Source organism: Oncorhynchus nerka, linkage group LG4, assembly GCF_034236695.1.
Source record: "Oncorhynchus nerka isolate Pitt River linkage group LG4, Oner_Uvic_2.0, whole genome shotgun sequence".
Classification (NCBI taxonomy): domain Eukaryota; kingdom Metazoa; phylum Chordata; class Actinopteri; order Salmoniformes; family Salmonidae; genus Oncorhynchus; species Oncorhynchus nerka.
In genome coordinates this window covers 35142305-35166715 of record NC_088399.1, presented here as the reverse complement: position 1 = coordinate 35166715, position 24411 = coordinate 35142305, and the positions used below count along the sequence as shown (strand labels likewise).

Genomic DNA, 24411 nt, shown 5'->3' with positions numbered 1-24411 from the left:
ATACAAAGACACATGCCTTGAATCATTTATGAAAATAAAATGCTGCATCACAGATATTTCTAAAGTATTTACCAAAGGTATTGCACAAAGTGTTATTACTTTTCTAAATGTTCACATTACAGTGAAGTCAGTGTTCTTCCTACAATGTAAATTCCTGCCTGGAAAATTCTCCAAAGAGAATCTGAAACCCCAACATGCACATCTTCATTCATGTTGGGTTTATTGCACTAAATAGATGACATTACAAACATGAAATTGAGACTTGCGTTACACAGAAACTCATCTGATACGATAGTAACACACACACTGTAAAGTCACTGCCTCCACCAAAGGCGAAACTTCTGAAAGACACATGGGTAGGTTCAACACACACATACAGAACACTCAGAAGACCCAGTAGTATAACAAAAATAAAAAATTCAGAGGAAATAGGCAATTACATGTAGGTCTAAAGAAATGAAGGCTGTCCGAGTTAATCAGTTAAAGGCCCAGCGGAGTCTAAATTCATTTATTTTTGTATCATATTGTTGAAAATACAATCAGGAAATATCTACACAGGATTTTCTAAAGCAGCTGATTTGCATGGGCGGGGGTTTTGGCCATAGAGAGGCCTCATCCTTGTATCCGTACCATTATGGCGTCTGTGACAGCCTCAATTGCACTGCCCATACTATCTCCATTTTAAAGTAGTCTCCAACAGGGTCACAAGGAGGGATCAGCCAATGAAGTTGGAAGTCTCACCCAGTTGACTATATTAGAATGGTGGAAGTCCTCAATGGCACTGCACATGCTAAAACTGAATTCTGGCCACTAGAGGCCTCTATCATTCTCTATGTGTGTGCTCTCCATTGTGACGTCACCATTCCGTAAATATACCAATAATAGTGAGTTCCCTCAAAAATAAAAACGTAATTTTGCCCATTTTAATGTAAATCTTACATTAAGGTCCTTATTTGATATTGATATGAAAATGGCTACATTGGGCCTTTAACCCAAGTTAAATTACAAAAATTTAAGTGCACACTTATTTTTTTATGTGATTAATCATATTGTTTTAAAGCATTTAAAATCCACTGAAAATATCCCAAATAATCTATAGAGCTAAAAACAACAATGCGATGTCAAAACAACTTGACATTGAGGTTAAAGAAAGTGCACTTTATTCATTTACCAGATTTTGCTTACTGTTACTTTGGACAAAATCAAGACATTGATATTCTTGTAATGCTTTTGGTATAAAACAGCTTAAATTACAGCTCAATTTGAGCAATTTCAAATGTTTGCCATTAATCCAAGCAAATCCTGCAATTAACTTGATTTCTTTTTTAATGTAAAAAAAAAAAAAAAAAAAATAGTTAAGTTTGGAATATCTGTAATGATAATTTGAGAAATAAGTTTGTAGTGACAGACTATTGCAGTGACAAGGTTAGCATGCTGCCTGACATGATATCCTGAATTTAAATCCTTTGGTGTGTTGACAAATATGGTTTCACAAATGTCTCATGAGAGTACAAGAAATGAAAACACACAATCACTGAGGAAATTGTATGTACGTAAAGGAAATAGCAATGACAAACTTGATCAAATGTCTCTGGAGGTGTTGGCAGAATGTTTTCAACTTTTACAGTGACATTTTCTGTATCTGAAATAAAGAAATCATTGGAAATTGTTATAACCTGTAGATCATTTCAATTCAATAATACTTTGTTTACTTTTTCCGGAACTTAATTATGCTGCACTACCCGCGAATTCTGAAACATTGTAAAAATATAAAACTACAGTAGGCCTACTTACAGTGGTAGCCTGCACACTTCAGTGAAAAAGATACACTGTCTGTTAAATTATACTGTATATTCTAAACCGCGCTACCTTTCGGGTGCACAAAGCAAAATACTTTCAAATAAAAGCCAATCTAATAGGCCCGATTAAACCGAGAGATGTTAATTTGTTGTAGTCTAAAGCTACTTCAGGAATATGAACCCATCATGGCCAGAAAAAAAAAAAGTGGAAGAATTTGTTCAGCAATGACTATGAAAATATGTATTATGTTTATAAATGAAATATTGTTTACGCGAGACATTTGACAAAGACGTAAATGAAAAAGTCGAACCATCTGTTCGAGCGTTAAACTACGCTCCGGATCGCATAGAGAAAAAAACTTGAAATAGCATTTTTATTTACTACTGCGAAATGGGTCCAATTAAATAAGAGATCAGACGTAGGCGACAGGCTACTTCGGGAGTATGAAACCATCAGTAAGAAAAGGCTGAGGAATGTATTCTGCAACAATCATGGAAATGAAACAATTAATAGGAAATATATACCTATTTCTACTTATTTTAGAATAAACTGTGCATATTGGATGGCTGGGTTATAACGATCAAGTACATGAACCCATCCCTATAGATTTAAATTAGAGGTTTGATTACATGCCTTCTAAATAGATAAAGGCAGCCTGTAAGCGCAATTATTTTTTGCAATACATTTTCTTGCCATGCCATTGGGCTTAGTAAATAGAACATATCATTTTGTACAGCTGTGACGATACCAGTATCAAAAATAAATCCAATGGCAAAAATAAAATAAAAACAATGCAGACCAAACTCTTTGGTCCTTTAAAAACCTGCTTTAAGTAAAATAGCGTTCTATAGATTGGAAAATAATATGTGACTCAATGACAACATAATGTTGGTTTCCAACAGAGTCGTTTTCCCAAAGAAGTTAAATTTGCTTCGTGTTTTGTGTCCTTGCTACGATACTAATGAGTATCGCAATACAGGCATCAAACCGGCCCTAATATTTTGTACAGTACAGCAGTTAAAATATAAAAAATGTTGTGCGTTGATTGACATACCAGTTTCGCCCCACCCCCAATGTGACAACACTTATTGTCGTCTTTCGTGCTGCGATCCATCAAATCAACGAGGCAGCTCAAATTGTAGATAAACAGTTCCAGTGTGCTCCTAGCCAGTCCCACTGACTGACTGGGGATCAGTAACTCATTATACGACCTGCTAAGCACTGACTAGAAATCAGATCATGGAGGAGCAAAAGTTGTTTGGAATGCAGCCATTTATATTAAAAAGTGACACACACCATTGGATTTGTAGTTTCTTAGCACCTAGCAGGTGGAGAAGCGTCTCCTCTGTGGGTACGAGTAGACTTTCACACAGTGGTCCCAGCAGTCCAGCACCATCAGCTGTCCTTTCTCAGTGACGGCCACGCCCACAGGGCACGTCAGTCCCTCCTGGATGAGCACGTTAAAGCCGCCCTCTTTGGGGAACTGCAGGATCTCCTTCCTGCCACTGTCCGTCACCAGCAGGTCCCCGTTGGCATCTATGCACATTCCCGTGATGCAACGGAAGTCCTCTGTCTCCGAGAAGAAGTGGCTGAGATGCTTGCCAGCTGGTCGTCCGTCCCCACCGAGCAGATGGAGAAGCACCCCTCCAGGTGGTGCTCATTATGGCGGTTCTCAATGTTCAGGCCCAATTCTTGGGTGAAGTAGATGGTGCCCGACGCGTTGCACGTCACAAACTTTGGCCGCACTGCCGAGCAAAGACTGTTGTAGTTGACTACGCCCACTTTGCGGTCCATGGCCAGGCACCAGTGCTTTCCTGCCCTCCACGCCCGAGACCACGAACTGACCCGTGGGCATGGCTGCAATGCCTCAGGGCTTTATTAGTTGGTTCTTGTGGCAGGCCACGCAGTGGCCGTCAATGGTGTACACCTTGACTGAGTTGTCGTAGTTGTCAGTGACCCCAATAAGGCCCTGCGGAGTGATGGTGATGGACAGCGGGATGAGGTTGGGCAGGTCGATGCTGCTGGGGTTGCGATGGATCTCCCTCTGGAAGCCCTTGCGGTTGAAGATCTGGATGTGGTAGTTTCCCCGGTCGGCCACTAGGACTTCGCCCTGCGGGGTGACGCAGATGCTAACCGGTAGGTTGAACATCCCCGGCAGGTTGCCCTTGCAACCCATCGTCTTTACAAACAGGCAGTGCTGTGGCCCCGAGCTGGGCCCCCCCTTCATCCATGGACTTAAAGTTGCCCGGGGAGGCACACACAGCCTCTTCTACAGACATTAACATATCAATGTCTCTATACAGGTCCAGCGGGGCCCCTACAACCCCAATGGTCCCGCACATGGCATCAACCCCATCCCCAGTGCTAAACTCCAGCAGCCCCTCATCAGTGTTGACGGTGCAGGGCTTGGTGATGAGCTGATGCTGACGCGATGCTCTGTCGTCACCAGCTCAGGGTCCTGGAGCTTGAGTAGCGTAGGCAGGTCCAGGCTGCTACTCAGGTCTAGCTCATCCTCATCATTTCCCCCTCCAGCAGGGTGATGTCGCTCTGCTTCACCCGCATGGTGAGGTAGTCGCATCGGGACACCACCTGCACTTCGGCCAGGTTCAGCAGGTATGTCTGCTCCTCAAGGATGTGCCCATTCAGCTTTTCCACCTTGGCCATGGAGGCAGCGAAGGCCTGCCGCTAGTGCCCCAGCTCCTCCAGCAGACGTAGCTCAGCCCGGGAGTACTCCTGCTGCACTGCCCGGGACTTCACCCGCATGTTCTTTGTCACACTGTCAATGGTCACTTTTTTTCTGCTGGATGTGGTCCATGGCTTTGTGGAGGGATGCCAGTTTACCGCCCAGGTCCTTCCGGCGCTACTCAGCAGCCACCCGGATGGGCTGGACGGCGTGGCCCTGCTGCAGGTGGCCCTCACTCTTGCAGAGGTCACAGAGCACGGTGCCGCAGTCAAGACAGTACTGTCGGGGTAGGCGGTTACGGCAGGACTTACACATGAGGGCGGTGGTGCAGGAGCTGATCCAGTCCAGGATCTTGAGCACAGTGAGGTTGTCAGCCAGCTGGGAGAAGCTGCTCATGCGGGAGACCCTGCTGCAGAAGGGACAGCGCACGCCGTTGATGGTGCTAGCCAGCAGCTTCTCCAGACACTGTCTGCACACTGTGTGGCCACACTGCAGGAGCTTGGGCCTCAGTTGCTCCTGGTTGTAAGTCTCCAGGCAGATGGGGCACTCCAGAACCTCCCGGAGCAGGTCCGGGTCCAGAGCTGGTGAAGCTGCCGCCGTCGTGTTCACACCTGAGGGGAGAGGAATTAAAAAAAGGGACGTCAAAGGTTCAGGCTGTGGCACAATCACTACGGAAGCTCTAGTCTAGTGATATTACTAGTTTATCTAGCGTGTCCTGCGTTGCATATAATCGGTGCCTGTTAATTTCTCATCGAATCAGTTGTTGTTGCCATCTTGTACCTGTCCAGCAGGTGTGATGTTCGGATGTACCGATCCTGTGCAGGTGTTGTTACACGTGGTCTGCCACAGCAAGGACGATCAGCTGCCCGGCCTGTCTCCCTGTAGCGTTGTCTTAGGCGTCTCACAGAACGGACATTGCAATTTATTGCCCTGGCCACATCTGCAGTCCTCATGCCTCCTTGCAGCATGCCAAAGGTATGTTCACGCAGATGAGCAGGGACCCTGGGCATCTTTCTTTTGGTGTTTTTCAGAGTCAGTAGAAAGGCCTCTTTAGTGTCCTAAGTTTTCATAACTGTGACCTTAATTGCCTACCGTCTGTAAGCTGTTAGTGTCTTAACGACCGTTCCGCAGGTGCATGTTCATGATTAATTGAACAAGCATGGGAAACAGTGTTTAAACCGTTTACAATGAAGATCTGTGAAGTTATTTGGAATTTTATGAATTATCTTTGAAAGACAGGGTCCTGATAAAAGGGACGTTTCTTGTTTTGCCACGTCTATTGTGTATTCATGTGATATAAAAGTGACAAAACAATAACAATATCTATGGGCTAAAAAACAAATAGAATATGTTAGCTGGACATTTGACAAGTTAGAAATATGCAATGACCAACATGACACAAAGGAACTGATGATGCAAATCCAATTTTAAAATGTCACCTTGTGCATTCTACTATTACAACTTTCAAGAGTACGTTTAAAGCCATTTAGTGTTTCTTTAATAAAAAATTAAATGATATGAGGACGCACCCCACAGTTTGGGAACCACTGATACTGTACACTTTAGCTGGCTATATAATTGAAGTGCGGGGAGTGTAGCACTGCCACTGGATAGCACTAGCAGCAGCCAGCAGTCATTCAACACTAGATTGCTGAAGCTAGCCAGCTTTTAAGTAAACAAATTCTCAGAATCAGTTCGCTAGCTACAGACAACCAATACGTGTTCTGCCTAGCTCGCTAGTTAGCTATACGAATGCAGCGACCTTAGTTTGTGTTATTGTGCTGCCAATGTGTTAGCTCCTAGCTGTGCTGTTAGCATAACAGAGATTGCTCGAACAAGCTGTCACTACACGGCCAATGCAAATGACAACCGCACTAGCTGGTTACGTGCAATTAATAATGTCTAATATTGTGGCATGATGCTTGATTAGTGGGAGGCCTCCCGAAATCGCGATGTGACTTCCTGTTTGGGGCAGTCCGGAAATAATTCATTTTTGAGTCAATTTTAAAAGTCAAGCATTCACATGTATATACTAGCTAAAGCTCTAGTTTTATTTGGTTGAAATCTTACCTTGCAATGTCAGGTCTATCAAGGCACAGGGGATGGTGGGTCTGCTGCTGCGAGACTGCGGTGTTGACGTAACGCCAGCAAATACTTATTTCCCACCCACCTCTATTTTCATTGGTTCTTGCAACTGCAGCTGGGACAGGGTCCGAAAGTGGTTGGCAGTTATATTAGTGGGGATATTTATGGTATATGAAGTTTCATAATATGATGTATTGAATACTGTAGTATAAAATGTAATGTATGTTAATTTGTATAATACTGTCTCTAGTTTTAGTATAGAAACTACATTAATATAATGGCCAATGCATTATACATAATTTGATTATTTCTGCTTTTTGAATACTTTCAGAATTTTTCAATTTTGTACACCTCTTAAAATCCTGGCTGCACCAGATAATAGATTAACTTTAAAATAAAAACCATCAATCAGGGAAATTATGTGAGCCATTTGAGAGCATTGCAGGCTTTATATGAAATGTAATATGATGCTGAAACAATATACACAATAAATTAGGACAGTACGAAGACATCTTGATGTATCCTTTGAAAGTTAAAAAGCATCCATCTCTAGCAGTAGCATCTGTAGCATCTGCTACAGTTATCTTCCTAGACAGATGTGTGCAGCTGTTGCAGTACATATAAATAGTATATCAGCTATCCCCTAGATGGCAGCAAAGGTCTTATTTCAAAATCAATTTGTAGAGCTCTATCGCAGAGGGCAGGCCTATCTGAATTGCAATTCAGAAAAGGAACAACTGCACATCGATAGAAATTAGTTAATTGACAATTTCATAATGCAATCATAATGTTAAGCTATGCATAACTAAAAGGTAGATGAAAATGAGAAATTAACATAGACTATATGCTTTCTTTAGCCTATACATTAAAACGTTTTTTTCTAAACCTTCTTAGTAAACTTTTAATATATTTTCAACTTATTATGGCTTTTGAAAAACCAATAGGCTTTAGACTCACAGAACAGAAACCTGTTGCGCTGTTACTGTGATTGTGCTGCAGCTGTGCCATGTTCAAGTCGGTGGTATTAGGAAGCATGAGTCATCTTTGTTTTACAACCAAAAAAACTGTCCACATCTATATCTCTCCCTCATCATCATGTGTGTATTTCATTGTAATTTCCCCTGAGCTTGCTTGTTTCACTAATAAAATGCATACATCAACCGACTGTGGAGAATGAATAGGCGATATGATCTGGACGTGTGCCAGAGTCGTTAAAAGGCCAGATTGCACGTCAAAACACTCCTGAATAGAGAGACTTTATGGGGCAATAATAGCAATGACAACACCAACAATATCTGTCTGAAATTAGTACAGAGATATCAGACACTTTGCAGGGCAACAATTATGACCGGAGGGGAGGTTCTAAAGAACATAATGTATCCACCAAGGCTCATTGTTTATTTAGAGAGAGAGAGAGACTACAAACTGGTCACAGTTGTAACGCAGCCAGTCTTTCATTCAAAACGGGTCACAGTTGTAACGCAGCCAGTCTTTAATTCAAAACTGGTCACAGTTGTAACGCAGCCAGTCTTTCATTCAAAACTGGTCACAGTTGTAACGCAGCCAGTCTTTCATTCAAAACTGGTCACAGTTGTAACGCAGCCAGTCTTTCATTCAAAACTGGTCACAGTTGTAACGCAGCCAGTCTTTCATTCAAAACGGGTCACAGTTGTAACGCAGCCAGTCTTTAATTCAAAACTGGTCACAGTTGTAACGCAGCCAGTCTTTCATTCAAAACTGGTCACAGTTGTAACGCAGCCAGTCTTTCATTCAAAACGGGTCACAGTTGTAACGCAGCCAGTCTTTCATTCAAAACGGGTCACAGTTGTAACGCAGCCAGTCTTTCATTCAAAACTGGTCACAGTTGTAACGCAGCCAGTCTTTCATTCAAAACTGGTCACAGTTGTAACGCAGCCAGTCTTTAATTCAAACTGGTCACAGTTGTAACGCAGCCAGTCTTTCATTCAAAACGGGTCACAGTTGTAACGCAGCCAGTCTTTCATTCAAAACTGGTCACAGTTGTAACGCAGCCAGTCTTTCATTCAAAACGGGTCACAGTTGTAACGCAGCCAGTCTTTCATTCAAAACTGGTCACAGTTGTAACGCAGCCAGTCTTTCATTCAAAACGGGTCACAGTTGTAAGGCAGCCAGTCTTTCATTCAAAACGGGTCACAGTTGTAACGCAGCCAGTCTTTCATTCAAAACTGGTCACAGTTGTAACGCAGCCAGTCTTTAATTCAAAACGGGTCACAGTTGTAACACAGCCAGTCTTTCATTCAAAACGGGTCACAGTTGTAACGCAGCCAGTCTTTCATTCAAAACTGGTCACAGTTGTAACGCAGCCAGTCTTTCATTCAAAACGGGTCACAGTTGTAACGCAGCCAGTCTTTCATTCAAAACGGGTCACAGTTGTAACGCAGCCAGTCTTTCATTCAAAACGGGTCACAGTTGTAACGCAGCCAGTCTTTCATTCAAAACTGGTCACAGTTGTAACGCAGCCAGTCTTTCATTCAAAACGGGTCACAGTTGTAACGCAGCCAGTCTTTCATTCAAAACGGGTCACAGTTGTAACGCAGCCAGTCTTTAATTCAAAACTGGTCACAGTTGTAACGCAGCCAGTCTTTCATTCAAAACTGGTCACAGTTGTAACGCAGCCAGTCTTTCATTCAAAACAGGACACAGTTGTAACGCAGCCAGTCTTTCATTCAAAACTGGTCACAGTTGTAACGCAGCCAGTCTGTCATTCAAAACGGGTCACAGTTGTAACGAAGCCAGTTTTTCATTCAAAACGGGTCACAGTTGTAACGCAGCCAGTCTTTAATTCAAAACTGGTCACAGTTGTAACGCAGCCAGTCTTTCATTCAAAACTGGTCACAGTTGTAACGCAGCCAGTCTTTCATTCAAAACGGGTCACAGTTGTAACGCAGCCAGTCTTTCATTCAAAACGGGTCACAGTTGTAACGCAGCCAGTCTTTCATTCAAAACTGGTCACAGTTGTAACGCAGCCAGTCTTTCATTTAAAACGGGTCACAGTTGTAACGCAGCCAGTCTTTCATTCAAAACTGGTCACAGTTGTAACGCAGCCAGTCTTTCATTCAAAACGGGTCACAGTTGTAACGCAGCCAGTCTTTAATTCAAAACTGGTCACGGTTGTAACGCAGCCTGTCTTTCATTCAAAACTGGTCACAGTTGTAACGCAGCCAGTCTTTCATTCAAAACTTGTCATTGTGCATTCATTTGGATTGTAAACATCTCTCACCACACAACCATTCATTCAAAATATAAGTTAATTGTGAAATGTAATGAGTACATTCTTTTAATTGCCAAAACACAACATAATGATATATTTTCAAAGTTGTAGTTTTGCCTACCAGTTTTATCTAATGGCAAATGATGCAAATCGCCCATAGAAGTGCTGACAGTAATATGCTACAGTACTGTAAATGACAGTAGATTACAGTTTGCACATTACGCAACACACTTACTTACATTACCCAACAAAACTGTCAGAAAATCTAGAATTTCCATAATATATATTGAATGTGAAATCAAAGATGTGATCAGTGAAGACATCTTCTACAATCATTAATGCAACATTTATTTAATTTTGTTCAGATACAATTGCAACATAGGTGTACTGTCTATAATTAAATGTAAGAAATGAAATGAAACAAATAACATGAATGAAAATGTAAAAATATATGTTTAGCACACATTCATTTGAATCAAGCTTGTCTTGAGCAGTTGGCCATGAATTATTTTCGAGTGAATGTCTTCATTGTTCATGCACCGTGGGAAAAACCTTTTGGCATGACAAATCCAAGCTTGACATTGGTCTGCATTGATGTCGTCGCATGCCTCATCCATGGCCAGAAGGAGGATGGCACGTTCATGGGGATGGCGATCGTACACCTTCCACCTCCGTGCTGAAAAATAATCCTCAATAGGGTTGAGGAAAGGAGAGTATGGGGCAGGTATAGGGTCACGAATCGGAAATGGGCCCAAACCATGCCTGAACCACCTCTGCATGGTGGATCCTGACATTGTCCCACACAATGACATAAGTGACCCTTTCACCTTGACAAGCCTGCTCAATTTAATTGAGAAACACAATGAGGTGTGCAGTTGTAGGATCCAAGTCATGGCCTACTTCCTACCATACCATCTTCAGAGATAGCTGTGCACATGGAGATGTTTCCCCCACGTTGTCCAGGCACTTGGACGGTCGCCCGTTGGTCAATAAGGTTCTGCCCAAGGCGCCAAGTTTTGTCCAGGTTAAAGCCCGCTTCATCAACAAATATTAACTTGTGATGGTTCACAGCTGCATCAAGAACCATCACCTTCTAAAAATATATTTTGGTTAGTTATTTTTTACAATATAGTTCCAATATGATATTGTGAAGTAGCATGTGCATTAATAGTAACAGTAATACAGTATATAGTGCTGTATCTGAACATACTAGGCCTGCAGTTGTTTCACCCAGTCGTTGTTTCTCTCAAAGCGCACCAGGTAAATGTGTTTCCTGGTGCCTCTTTAGAAGGTGAGCGATTGTTGGTAGGCTGATGGATGCCTCATTGGCAAAGATGTCATTGTTCTCCTCAATGGCCTGCTTTATTTCAGACAGCCGTACTGTACGTCATTCCTGGCCCTCACCATTTCCACCATTACCCACTTCTGCTGGTCGGTCAGCACATGGCAACCACCATGGGGACTTCTGTAAACTCTGAGGGTATAAACAGAGTATACTGTCAATAGATGATACTGTAAGAATACTGTAACATGTTTAGTGAATGTACATGCATTACAATATGTAATTTACAGTAAATGTAATGGTAAAAGATAGTGCATATCCTGCAGATTTACCGCCTTTCTTGGTGGAATGTTCTCTTTATCGAATTGCCAGTTCATTTTTTCAGATTGGGGTGACCTAATCCGGCAGCCTCTGCCATGGTAAGGCCTCTGTTTACCACATGACCAATGATGATGGCCCGGAATTCATTAGACACAACCTTTCCATGCCATCTGCTTCCCTCTCTCTGACGTCCACCTCTTTGACGGGTCCTATGGCCACCTCTTAGATCTCTTTGACGTGTCCTGTGGCCACCTCTTAGATCTCTTTGAGGGGTCCTATGGCCACCACCTGAAATAACAGCCTTTTTGATTATCTGTTTTGAGTTTTGTACTAAGATTTGAAAATTTACCACATACTTGTTAAAATAGTACCAAAGCTATACATTTTTTTTTTAATTAGTCAAAACAGGGTCATTTTACATCTGGCCAGAAGTTAATAAGAAAACTATCTTAACAGAGGGAAAAGTCCTCATGTCTGTTGCCTATATAGAATCCCTATACTTTAACAATGACAGCTTCTCCATCCTAGAGGGGGAGATCAACCATTTCCAGGCCCAGGGACATGTACGCTTCTGTGGTGACCTAAATGCCAGAACTGGACAAGAACCTGACACTCTCAGCACTCAGGGGGACAAACACCTACCTGGAGGTGACAGCATTCCCTCCCCAATATGCCCCCCTAAACACAACAACGACAAAACAACCAACAAAAATGTCTCACAATTCCTGCAGCTCTGTCGCAAGCTGGGTCTGTACATAGTCAATGGTAGGCTTCGAGGGGACTCCTATGGTACGTTCACCTACAGCTCATCCCTTGGCAGTATCACTATAGATTACTTTATCATTGACCTCAATCCAGAGTCTCTGAGTGTTCACAGTCAGACCACTGACACCCCTATCAGATCATAGCAAAATCACAGTCTACTTGAACAGAGTAATACTCAATCATGAGGCATCACAGCCAAAGGAACTGCATAATATTAAGGAGGAAAGTAGTGTAGAAACCTACCAAAAAACTATTGGGCAACAACACAATCAATGCCTTTTAGACAACTTCCTGGACAAAACATTTCACTGCCATGGTGAAGGTGTGAACTTGGCAGTAGAAAGCCTAAACAGTATATTTGACCTTTCAAATATATAAATTGTCAAGCAGACAACTTAGGAAAATGAACAGCAATGACACATGGTTTGATGAAGAATTCAAAAATCTAAGAAAGAAATTCAAAAACCTATCCAACCAAAAACAGAGACCCAGAAAACCTGAGCCTACGCCTTCCACTATAGTGAAATACTAAAACAGTACAGAAATACACTAAGAAAATATGAACAGCACAGAAATCAGCTCAATGCAATTGAAGAATCCATAGAATCTAACCACACAAAGAGTTACCATCCAAAATGGAGATGTATGGATAAACCACTTATCCAATCTTTTCTGCTCTATAACAAAGAACAAACACCAAAAACATATACAAGATCAATTACAAATCTTAGAATCAGTTATCAAATACTGCCAGAACCCACTGGATTCTCCAATTACACTGAATCAGCTACAGGACAAAATACAAACTCTCCAACCCAAAAAGGCCTGTGGTGTTGATGATATCCTAAATGAAATGGTAAAATATACAGACCACAAATTGCAATTGGCTGTACTTAAACTCTTTAACATTGTCCTCTCTTACATCTTCACCAATATTTGGAACCAAGGACTGATCACTCCAATCCACAAAATTTGACCCCAATAGCTACCGTGGGATATTCATCAACAGCAACCTTGGGAAATTCCTTTGCATTATCATTAACTCCTACATTTCCTCAGTGAAAACAATGTACGGAGCAAATGTCAAATTGGCTTTTTACCAAATGACTGTACGGCAGTCCACGTATTCACCCCAATAGACAAACAAATAAACCAAAACAAAACTATGTCTTCTCATGCTTTGTTGGTATAAAAAAAAGCATTTGACTCAATTTGGCATGAGGGTCTGCTACACAAATGGATGGAAAGACGGGGGAAAGACATATGACGTTATAAAGTCCAAGTACACAAACAATAAGTGTTTCTCTTAAAATTGTCCAAAAACACAGATTTACTTTCACACGGCTGTGGGGTGAGACAGTGATGCAGCTTGAGCTCCACCCTATTCTACATATATATCTACGAATTGGCGAGGGCACAAGAACAGTCTGCAGCACCCAGCCTCAACCTACTAGAATCTGAAGTCAAATGTCTACTGTTTGCTGATGATCTGGTGCTTAAAGCAGCACCTAGATCTTCAGCACAGATTCTGTCAGACCTGGGCCCTGAGAGTGTACAAAAATATTGGTGTTCCAAAAAAGGTCCAGTTGCCAGGACTACAAATACAAATTCCATCTAGAAAACTATCCCTACCTCAGTCTAAACATCAGCACCACAGGTCACTTCCACGAAGCCGTGAACGATCTGAGAGACAAGGCAAAACGGGCATGCTACACCATCAAAAGGAACATAAAATCCGACATCCCCATTAGGATCTGGCAAAAAAATACTTGACTCAGTTATAGAACCCATTACCCTTTATGGTTGTAAGGTCTGGGGTCCACTAACAAAGCAAGATCTCACAAAACGGGACAAACACCAAATTGAGCTGCTGCATGCAAAATTCAGCAAAAACATCATCAGGGTACAACGTAAAACACCAAATAATGCATACAGAGCAGAATTAGGAGGATACCCTGTAATTATCAAAATCCAGAAAAGAGAATTCAAACCTTCCATAACAAAGCTATCACCTACAGAAAGATTAACCTAGAGAAGAGTCCCCTCAGCAAGATGGTCCTGGGGCTCTGTTCATAAACACAAAAACAGAGCCACAGGACAGCAACACAATTCGACCCAACCAAATCATGACAAAACAAAAATATAATTACTTAAGAATTAACCAAAAAACCGAGCAAACTAGAATGCATCTCAATTGGGTTGAGGTCGGGTGATTGTGGAGGCAGGTCATCTGATGCAGCACTCCATCACTTTCTTTCATGGTCAAATAGCCCTTACACAGCCTGGAGTTGTGTTGGGTCATTGTCCTGTTGAAAAACACATAATAGTTCCACTAAGTGCAAACCAGATGGGATGGCGTATCGCTGCAGAATGTTGTGGTAGCCATGCTGGTTAAGTGTGCCTTGAATTCGAAAGAAATCACAGACAGTGTCACCAGCAAAGCACACCCACACCATCACACCTCTTGCTTCATGGTGGGAACCACACATACGGAGATCATCCGGTCACCTACTCTACATTTCACAAAGGTTGGAACCAAAAATCTCACATTTGGACTCATCAGACCAAATTACATATGTCCACCGATTTAATATCCATTGCTCGTGAAGATTGCTCTTCTTCTTATTGGTGTCCTTTAGTAGTGGTTTCATTACAGCAATTCGACCATGAAGGGCGATTCACGCAGTCTGCTCTGAACAGTTGATGTTGAGATGTGTGTCACGCCCTGGTCTAAGTATTTTGTGTTTTCTTCATGTATTGGGTCAGGCCAGGGTGTGGCATAGAGTTTTTGTATTGTGGTGTGTTTTGTCTTGGGATTTTGGAATGTGTGTATAGTGGGATTGTAGCTTAGTGGGGTGTTCTAGGAGAGTCTATGGCTGTCTGAAGTGGTTCTCAATCAGAGGCAGGTGTTTACCGTTGTCTCTGATTGGGAACCATATTTAGGCAGCCATATTCTTTGGTTGTATTGTGGGTGATTGTCCTGTGTGTCTTGATGTCCTGGTTAGAGGTTAGTAGACACTTGTATAGGCTGTTTTCGGTTTTCGTTTCGTTTTTGTAGTGTTAGTGTTTTGTTGTGTGTTACGTTTGTTTATTAAAGATGAATCACAATAGACACGCTGCAGTTTGGTCCGACTCTCCTTCACCATTAGAAAGCCGTTACAGAATCACCCACCACAGTACCAAGCAGCGTGTCAACAGGCAGGAGCCACAGGAGAAGCGACAGGTGCAGCAGGAGCAACAGCAACAGCAGCAAAGGCAGCAGCAGGAGAAGCAACAGAGGCAGCAGCAGCAGTGGGAGAGGCTGCACTCTTTGGATAAATGGACTTGGGAGGAGATCCTTGACGGAAAAGGACCCTGGGCAGAGCCATGGATGGATTTGGAGCTGTCGGCGAAGCTGAGTCTGAGAGTGTGGTGGATGTAGTGGACAGAGTAGAAAGAAAGCTGTTGGCGTGGCATAGTATGCATGGCATACCAGTGCCAGCACCACGCATCAGGCCTACAGTGCGTCCCGCCTGTCCAGCGCTGCCGGAGCCTCCCGCCTGTCCGGCGCCGCTGCCGGAGCGTCCCGCCTGTCCGGCGCCGCTGCCGGAGCTTCCCGCCTGTCCGGCGCTGTCAGAGCTACCGCCCCTCATGCCAGAGCAGCAGCTACAGTGGGAGAGATTGCACTACCTGGAGAAATGGACATGGGAGGAGGTACTGGACGGTAAAGGACCCTGGGATCAGCCTGGAGATTATTGTCGCCCCAAAGCCGAGCTGGAGGCAGCAAAAGCAGAGAGGCGGCATTATGAGGAGCTAGCACGGCAGAGCGGATGGAAGCCTGAGAGTCAGCCCCAAAAATTTCTTGGCGGGGGACTCACAGGGAGTATGGCTACGCTAGGTATGAGACCTACGCTAACTTCCTGTGGTTACCGGGGGGCTAGAGAGACCGGGCAGGCACCTTGTTATGCAGTGGTGCGCACGGTGTCCCCAGTGCGGGTGCATAGCCCGGTGCGGTATATTCCAGCTCCTCGTATCGGCCGGGCTAGAGTGGGCATCGAGCCAGGTAAGGTTGGGCAGGCTCGGTGCTCAAGAGCTCCAGTGCGCCTGCACGGTCCGGTCTATCCAGTACCACCTCCACACCCCAGCCCTCCGGTAGCAGCTCCCCGCACCAGGCTTCCTGTGCGTGTCCTCGGTTCATTACCACCAGTGCCAGCACCACGCATCAGGCCTACAGTGTGTCCCGCCTGTCCAGCGCTGCCGGAGCGTCCCGCCTGTCCGGCGCCGCTGCGCCGCTGTCCGCGAGCTCTCCGCCTGTCCGGCGCCGCTGCCGGAGCCTCCCGCCTGTCCGGCGCCGCTGCCGGAGCGTCCCGCCTGTCCGGCGCCGCTGCCGGAGCTTCCCGCCTGTCCGGCGCCGCTGCCGGAGCGTCCCGCCTGTCGCGCGCCCGCTGCCGGCGCGTCCCGCCTGTCCGGCGCCGCTGCCGGAGCTTCCCGCCTGTCCGGCGCCGCTGCCGAGCGTCCCGCCTGTCCGGCGCCGCTGCCGGAGCGTCCCGCCTGTCCGGCGCCGCTGCCGGAGCGTCCCGCCTGTCCGGCGCGCTGCCGGAGCGCCCCGCCTGTCGGCGCCGCTGCCGGAGCGTCCCGCCTGTCCGCGCTGCCGGCGCTGTCAGAGCTACCGCCCCTCATGCCAGAGGCGCCAGAGCCCCTCAGTCCAGAGGCACCAGTACTGCTCTGTTCAGCGCAGCCAGAGCTGTCAGCCTGCATGAAGCATCCAGAGCTGTTAGTCTGCCAAGCGCCGTCTGAGCCACCCGTCTGCCCAGCGCCGTCTGAGCCACCCGTCTGCCCAGCGCCGTCTGAGCCACCCGTCTGCCCAGCGCCGCCAGTGCCGCCAGTCTGCCCAGCGCCGCCTGAGCTACCAGTCTGCCCAGTGCCGCCAGTCTGCCCAGCGCCGCCAGTGCCGCCAGTCTGCCCAGCGCCGCCTGAGCTACCAGTCTGCCCAGCACCGCCAGTCTGCCCAGCATCGCCAGTCTGCCCATCGCCGCCAGTGCTCCCAGTCTGCCCAGCGCCGCCAGTCTGCCCAGCGCCGCCAGTCTGCCCAGCGCCGCCAGTGCTCCCAGTCTGCCCAGCGCCGCCAGTCTGCCCAGCGCCGTCTGAGCCGACCCGTCTGCCCAGCGCCGCCAGTGCCGCCAGTCTGCCCAGCGCCGCCTGAGCTACCAGTCTGCCCAGCGCCGCCAGGATCCGCCAGTGTGCCAGGATCCGCCAGTCAGCAAGGATCCGCCAGTCTGCCAGGATCCGCCAGAAGTGCCAGTCAGCCAGGATCTGCCAGATCCGCTAGTCAGCCAGGATCCGCCAGTCAGCCAGGATCTGCCAGATCCGCTAGTCAGCCAGGATCCGCCAGTCGGCCAGGATCTGCCAGAACCGCCAGTCAGCCAGGATCTGCCAGATCCGCCTGTCAGCCAGGATCCGCCAGTCAGCCAGGATCCGCCAGTCAGCCAGGATCTGCCAGATCCGCCAGTCAGCCAGGATCTGCCAGAACCGCTAGTCAGCCAGGATCCGCCAGTCAGCCAGGATCTGCCAGATCCGCCAGTCAGCCAGGATCCGCCAGTCAGCCAGGATCTGCCAGATCCGCCAGTCAGCCAGGATCCGCCAGTCAGCCAGGATCCGCCAGTCAGCCAGGATCTGCCAGTCAGCCAGGATCTGTCGGAACCACCAGCCAGCCAGGATCTGGTAGATCCATTAACCTGCCTGAGCTTCCTCTCACTCCCGAGCTTCCTCTCACTCCCGAGCTTCCTCTCACTCCCGAGCTTCCCCTCAGTCCCGAGCTGCCTCAGTCCCGAGCTGCCCCTCAGTCCCGATCTGCTCCTCAATCCAGTGGGTTTCTGGGTGAGGACTACTAGGCCATGGTCGGCGGCGAGGGTGGACTATCCAGGGACGCGAGGAGAGGGGACTAAGACATTAATTGAGTGGGGTCCACGTCCCGCGCCGGAACCGCCACCATGGACAGACGCCCACCCGGACCCTCCCTATTTGTTTTGAGGTGCGTTCGGGAGTCCGCACCTTGGGGGTTCTGTCACGCCCTGGTCTAAGTATTTTGTGTTTTCTTCATGTATTGGGTCAGGCCAGGGTGTGGCATAGAGTTTTTGTATTGTGGTGTGTTTTGTCTTGGGATTTTGGAATGTGTGTATAGTGGGATTGTAGCTTAGTGGGGTGTTCTAGGAGAGTCTATGGCTGTCTGAAGTGGTTCTCAATCAGAGGCAGGTGTTTACCGTTGTCTCTGATTGGGAACCATATTTAGGCAGCCATATTCTTTGGTTGTATTGTGGGTGATTGTCCTGTGTGTCTTGATGTCCTGGTTAGAGGTTAGTAGACACTTGTATAGGCTGTTTTCGGTTTGTAGTGTTAGTGTTTTGTTGTGTGTTACGTTTGTTTATTAAAGATGAATCACAATAGACACGCTGCAGTTTGGTCCGACTCTCCTTCACCATTAGAAAGCCGTTACAATGTGTCTGTTACTTGAACTCTGTTAAGCATTTATTCGGGCTGCAATTTCTGAGGCTGGTAACTCTAATGAACTTATCCTCTGCAGCAGAGGTAACTAACTATGGGTCTTCCTTTCCTGTGGAGGTCCTCATTAGAGCCAGTTTCATCATAGCACTTGATGGTTTTTGTGACTGCACTTGAATAAACTTTAAAAGTTCTTGAAATGTTCAGGATTGACTGACCTTCATGTCTTAAAGTAATGGCGGACTGTCGTTTCTCTTTGCTTATTTGAGCTGTTCTTGGATTTGGTCTTTTACCAAACAGGGCTATCTTCTGTATACCACCCATACCATGTCACAACAGATTGGCTCAAACGCATTAAGAAGGAAAGAAATTCCACAAAGTATCTTTTAACAAGGCACACCCGTTAATTGAAATGCATTCCAGGTGGCTACCTCATGAAGATGGTTGAGAGAATGCCAAGAGTGTGCAAAGCTGTCATCAAGGCAAATGGTGGCTACTTTGAAGAATCTCAAATACAAATATATTTTGTTTAACACTTTTGTGGTTACTACATATGTGTTATTTCATAGTTTTGATGTCTTTACTATTTTCTATGTTGTATAATAATAGTGAAAAATAAAGAAAAACCCTTGAATGAGTAGGTGTGTCAAACTTTTGACTGGTACTGTATCATATGCCTGACTTCTTTTTTCCTACATAAGTAAAATCTGGAATATGCCTTTACTACCATTCATTCCAATTAGCTGCTATTTTCACCCCTTTCTGGAACTTTTAGGGTTCATGACAAAGCCCCTTCAGTAATTTAATAGGATTTTGTATGGTTGTAATGATCCTACACACCTGTAATTAATGCAAAAGGGATGTGTTAACCGGTGTCATGTGTAAGTTGTCTGCCTAGAATCTCAGTGTATTTCATGGAACATGTATCTGACTGGATCACAGTGGAGCATATATTCCACTTTTCATACTCTCAATCCTATCTAAGGCTTTGGGGTTAATGTTAACTTCCAGAAGTTATTGTCGCAGGTAACGGATGGAGTTGAAGGGGAAAGGAAGAGGGATGGGTGTATATGCGGTCCGGCTATGATGTGAGCTGCCCTGCGAAGCCTGCAGTAAACCTGGGATAATCACAGTGTTTTATTGTGAGGGCCAAGTGATAACAGCTTCTCTCTGTGTTTGTGTTGAGTGCATGTAATTGGACTCTTAGGTCCACCCCTTGAGCCTGTTTTACATAGGATGTGGAGGAGAGTATCCCTCCCCTCCTCTTCCACTACTCCAGTCCCTTCATACGCTCTCTGCTCTGTAGCTGGGCCTGTGTCTGGAGCCCACAGCGTCACCACAACACCAGCCTATTATCAAACTACACGTACAATACACTGTCTGATGACGTACCGTTTGTCTCACACACTTGCATGTGTTGAATGAAAGAGGAAATGTATCGACTGTCACGCAGGTCTTATCTCCGTGTTTGTCGTTTTTACTTCAGTAAATACAGTACACCGAATTCTAAAAACATTAGGAACACCTTCCAAATATTGAGTTCACCCCCTTTTGCCCTCAGAACAGCCTCAATTTGTCGGGGCGTGGACTACAAGGCGTCGAAATCGTTCCTACAGGGATGCAGGCCCATGTGGACTCAAGTTGGCTGGATGTCCTTTAGGTGGTGGACCATCCTTGATACACACGGGAAACTGTTGAGCGTTAGTTCTTGACACACTCAAACCTGTGCGCCTGGCACCTACTGCCATACCCCATTCAAAAGCATTTCAATCTTTTGTCTTGCCCATTTACTCTCTGAATGGCATGCATACACAATCCATGTCTCAATTCTCTCAAGGCTTAAAAATCTTTCTTTAAACTGTCTCCTCCCCTTCATCTACACTGATTGAAGTGGATTTAACATGTGACATCAATAAGGGATCATAGCATTTACCTGGATTCACCTGGTCAGTCCATGTCATGGAAAGAGCAGGTGTTTCTAATGTTTTGTACACTCAGTGTATATATTCTCATTATAGCTGGTGCTCCTTTTCTCTCTGTGTGGCAGTGGAATGTTTGTTTTTACATAGGAGATTCATTTAGAACTCTGTCACTGACTAGTGATCTTATCCTGAAAACATCAGATAATCTGCACCTGTGTTACATTTCTGCTCCCCCCATCTACCCCAGTGGAAGCTATTTTTCACTGATGTTCTGTGAGCTAGTACAGCTCGAAATGTGTTTGTGTGTATGAGGGATTGGAACCTGAAGGCATAACTAGCCCTATACTTGGCTGGGCTTTTAAAGAGCTGTCGAGAAAGAAAGCAAGACTAGTGAGTTTTAAGAGAACGGACACACATGCTGATTAAGTTCACACACTGTATGTTTTCTTTTTCCTCTGTGAAATATTCCGAAGGCTGCACTAAAATGACTTTTACTCTAAGCTGGTCCCAATTACTCTACCTTGAAGAATGTCACTTTCTCTTTTTTGCCCTCCCTCCTGTAAAGTGTAGCTAGCACAAACCGTGTGACTGTGTGAGTTTGGCCTTTGGTTAGGGAGTAGCAGGCTAACACATCTGCATGTTATTGTGTTTATGCAGTGGTTCCCACCTCTGGCTCTGCCTGGTGTTCTCCTCCCCCTGTTGATTCAGCTCTAGCTCAGCCTTTTTCCTAGACGTCTGGATATGAGACGGATATGAGTCAGTTGATTGCTCTGCAATTGGAGTAAACCTGTAGGCCACATAATGGCACACAATGAGAGACTGAGGCTGGAATTAATTCACTCATAGTCAACCACAATAACATTGCTCCTGTGCAGCAACATGTACAGTTTAGGTAATGGAACTACTTAGACAAGGTATACAGATTGGAAAAACACTACTCATTCTGATATACCATGAAAACATTCATACCCACTTGGTGTTATGAAGACCCCCACAATAAATACACTTTGGGAAGAATTAAGCTAAATCCTCCATAGCACATGATTAATATAATTTCCCTCCATCAGCAATTTCCATATTGTACATTTGATTCAATGTTGCCATTGCTGAGAGAGACTCCTCTCTCCAGCCTGTCTGGACTCTCCTCTCATCAACACAGACAGACAGCACATCTGCTGCCTCCGCAACACATGGCTGTCTCCTTCCCTCCCTCCATCCCTCCTTCCTTCCTTCCTTCATTCCATCATCCATCCATCCATCCATCCATCCATCCATCCAGGGAAACACTCAACACTCAATTAACATTTCTCCCTGTTTCACTCCTTTCCAATGTAACACTGTTAGCCTGCTGGCACAGAACGTTATGCGCGAGAATTCCCCGTCGATGAGAAAATCAAACAATGCTTATTTACACTATGCAGGAATAAGTCATCACCCACCGTTCATTCCCGGTGGAGGAGTTTATGACAATGAGGGATTATTTTGGTTGACCGCAATAGAAAGTAGATCCAGATGGCAGCACATGTGATGTGAGTGAGGCGGTCATGTGAAACTCAGTCAGGGGAGAGTGGAGACGGAGTGGATAGAAAGAAGTGAGTGCAGCTGTCAGTCCTGTGTTATGGCAATTCAGGACATGTGGCAGACATACATTGATGCAAGTTTCTGTGTGTCAGTCTATATGTGTTTGGATCTGGTCCTCTCATCGTTCAGACAACCTTCTATCAATAATGATGAGGTCTCTCTTGCGAACGAGATTTAATTTCAATGAGACTAACCTGTGTAAATAAAGCTAAATGAAAGGTAAATTCCCTTGTCTGTCACAAACTGTGTTTGAATTGGTAGGTGTTGCTCCCAACCACTGACACAGGGTCAGCTATTTCTCATAATGGTTAAGGTTAGGACTGATATAATCTGATGTTAGAATATAGACTGTTTTTCAGTTTTCATACCCTGTCCTCTCACTGTCTAAACATGCCCTCTCTCCTTCCCTCTCCTCTCCATCTCCCAGAGGTGACAGACCAGGGCAGCAGGCGCGAGCTCAAATCCATGCCCTTCATCAGCTACCTGTCTGGGCTGCTGAAGACCCAGCTACTGGCAGAGGACCTGGTGAGCGGTGTGGAGATTCGCTGTGAGGAGAAGGGCAGCTGCCCCTCGGCCTGCCACCTGTGCCATCAGGCAGGCCGCGAGCAGCCCTTGCCCATCCCCGTTCTGCTGGAGGTCAGCCGCATCGTGCCCCTTTACAGCCTGGTGCAGGACAACGTCACCAAGGAGGTGAGGGGGGACGGTGGGAGGGAGGGATGGAGGGGGGGGCCCTATACAGTCTGGTGCAAAGGTGAACTTCACCAAATAGGTGAGGATAGAGGGAGGGAGGGACGGAGAGAGGGGGAACAGAGGAAGAGAAGGACAGTGGGAGCAGAATAGGGATGATGGGGGGAGATGCCTCTATAATCTGGTACAGAACTACATCACCAAATAGGTGAGGGAGGGAAGGAGGGAAGGCAGTGGAGAAGGAAGGAGTGAAGTAGGGAGGAAGTGGAGATAGATGGAGGGAAGGAAGTAGGAAGTGGAGAGGGAAGGAGAGAGGCATTGGAGAGGGAAGGAGGAAAGGAGGGAGACAGTGGGGAGGGGAGGAGAGAGGCATTGGAGAGGGCAATAAGAAAGGAGGGATGCAGTGGAGAGGGAAGGAGGAAAGGAGGGAGACAGTGGAGAGGGAAGGAGGAAAGGAGGGAGACAGTGGAGAGGGAAGGAGGAAAGGAGGGAGACAGTGGAGAGGGAAGGAGGAAAGGAGGGAGACAGTGGGGAGGGGAGGAGAGAGGCATTGGAGAGGGCAATAAGAAAGGAGGGATGCAGTGGAGAGGGGAGGAGAAAAGGAGGGAGACAGTTGAGCGGGAAGTAGGAAAGGTGGGAGGTAGTGGAGAGGGAACTAGGGGAGGAGGGGGGCAGTGGAAACGGAAGAAGGGGGGAAGTGGAGGGAGATGGAGTGAATGAAGGAGGCAGTGGAGAGAGATGGAGGAAAGGAGGGAGGCAGTGGAGAGGGATTGAGAAAATGAGAGAGGTAGTGAAGAGGTAAGGAGGGAGGCAGTGGAGAGGGAAGGAGGGAAGGAAGGAGGCAGTGGAGAGGAAAGTAAGGAGACAGTGCAGAGGGAGGGAAGGAAGGTTGGAGTGTGGCAGTGGAGAGGGAATGAGGAAATGAGGGAGCCAGTGGAGAGGAAAGGAGGGAGGCAGTGGAGAGGGAACTAGGGGAGGAGGGAAGCATTGGAGAAGGAAGGGGGGAGTAGGCAGTGGAGACGGAAGGGGGAAAGGAGGTAGGCATTGGAGAGGGAAGAAGGGATGCGGTGGAGAGGGAACTAGGGAATGAGAGAGGCAGTGGAGAGGGAAGGCCGGAGGGGGTGGAAAGGGAACAAGGGAAGGAGGGAGGCAGTGGAGAGGGAAGGCCGGAGGGGGTGGAAAGGGAATAAGGGAAGGAGGGAGGCAGTGGAGAGGGAAGGCCGGAGGGGGTGGAAAGGAAATAAGGGAAGGAGGAAGGCAGTGGAGAGGGAAGGCCGGAGGGGGTGGAAAGGGAACAAGGGAAGGAGGGAGGCAGTGGAGAGGGAAGGCCGGAGGGGGTGGAAAGGGAATAAGGGAAGGAGGGAGGCAGTGGAGAGGGAAGGCCGGAGGGGGTGGAAAGGGAACAAGGGAAGGAGGGAGGCAGTGGAGAGGGAAGGGGAAGGAAGTTGGCAGTGGACAGGGAAGGAAGTAGGCAGTGGAGAGGGAAGGAGGGAGGCAGAAGATAGGGAAGGAGGAAAGGAGGGAGGCAGTGGAGAGAGATGGAGAAAATTAGGGAGAC

At 46.3% G+C, this 24411-nt stretch overlaps 1 protein-coding gene and 1 pseudogene across 1 annotated transcript in view; one reads left to right on the top strand and one right to left on the bottom strand.

The window, feature by feature from the left end:
- Positions 1-24411, top strand: part of LOC115123043 (astrotactin-2-like) — a 267117-nt gene that overhangs the window by 129777 nt on the left and 112929 nt on the right. Inside the window, exon 13 of the mRNA XM_029652338.2 lies at positions 22594-22856. Within this exon, the coding sequence (XP_029508198.2) occupies positions 22594-22856 (263 nt within the window). The remainder of the gene's footprint in view (positions 1-22593; positions 22857-24411) is intronic.
- On the bottom strand, positions 204-16845 carry LOC115123055 (E3 ubiquitin-protein ligase TRIM32-like; annotated as a pseudogene).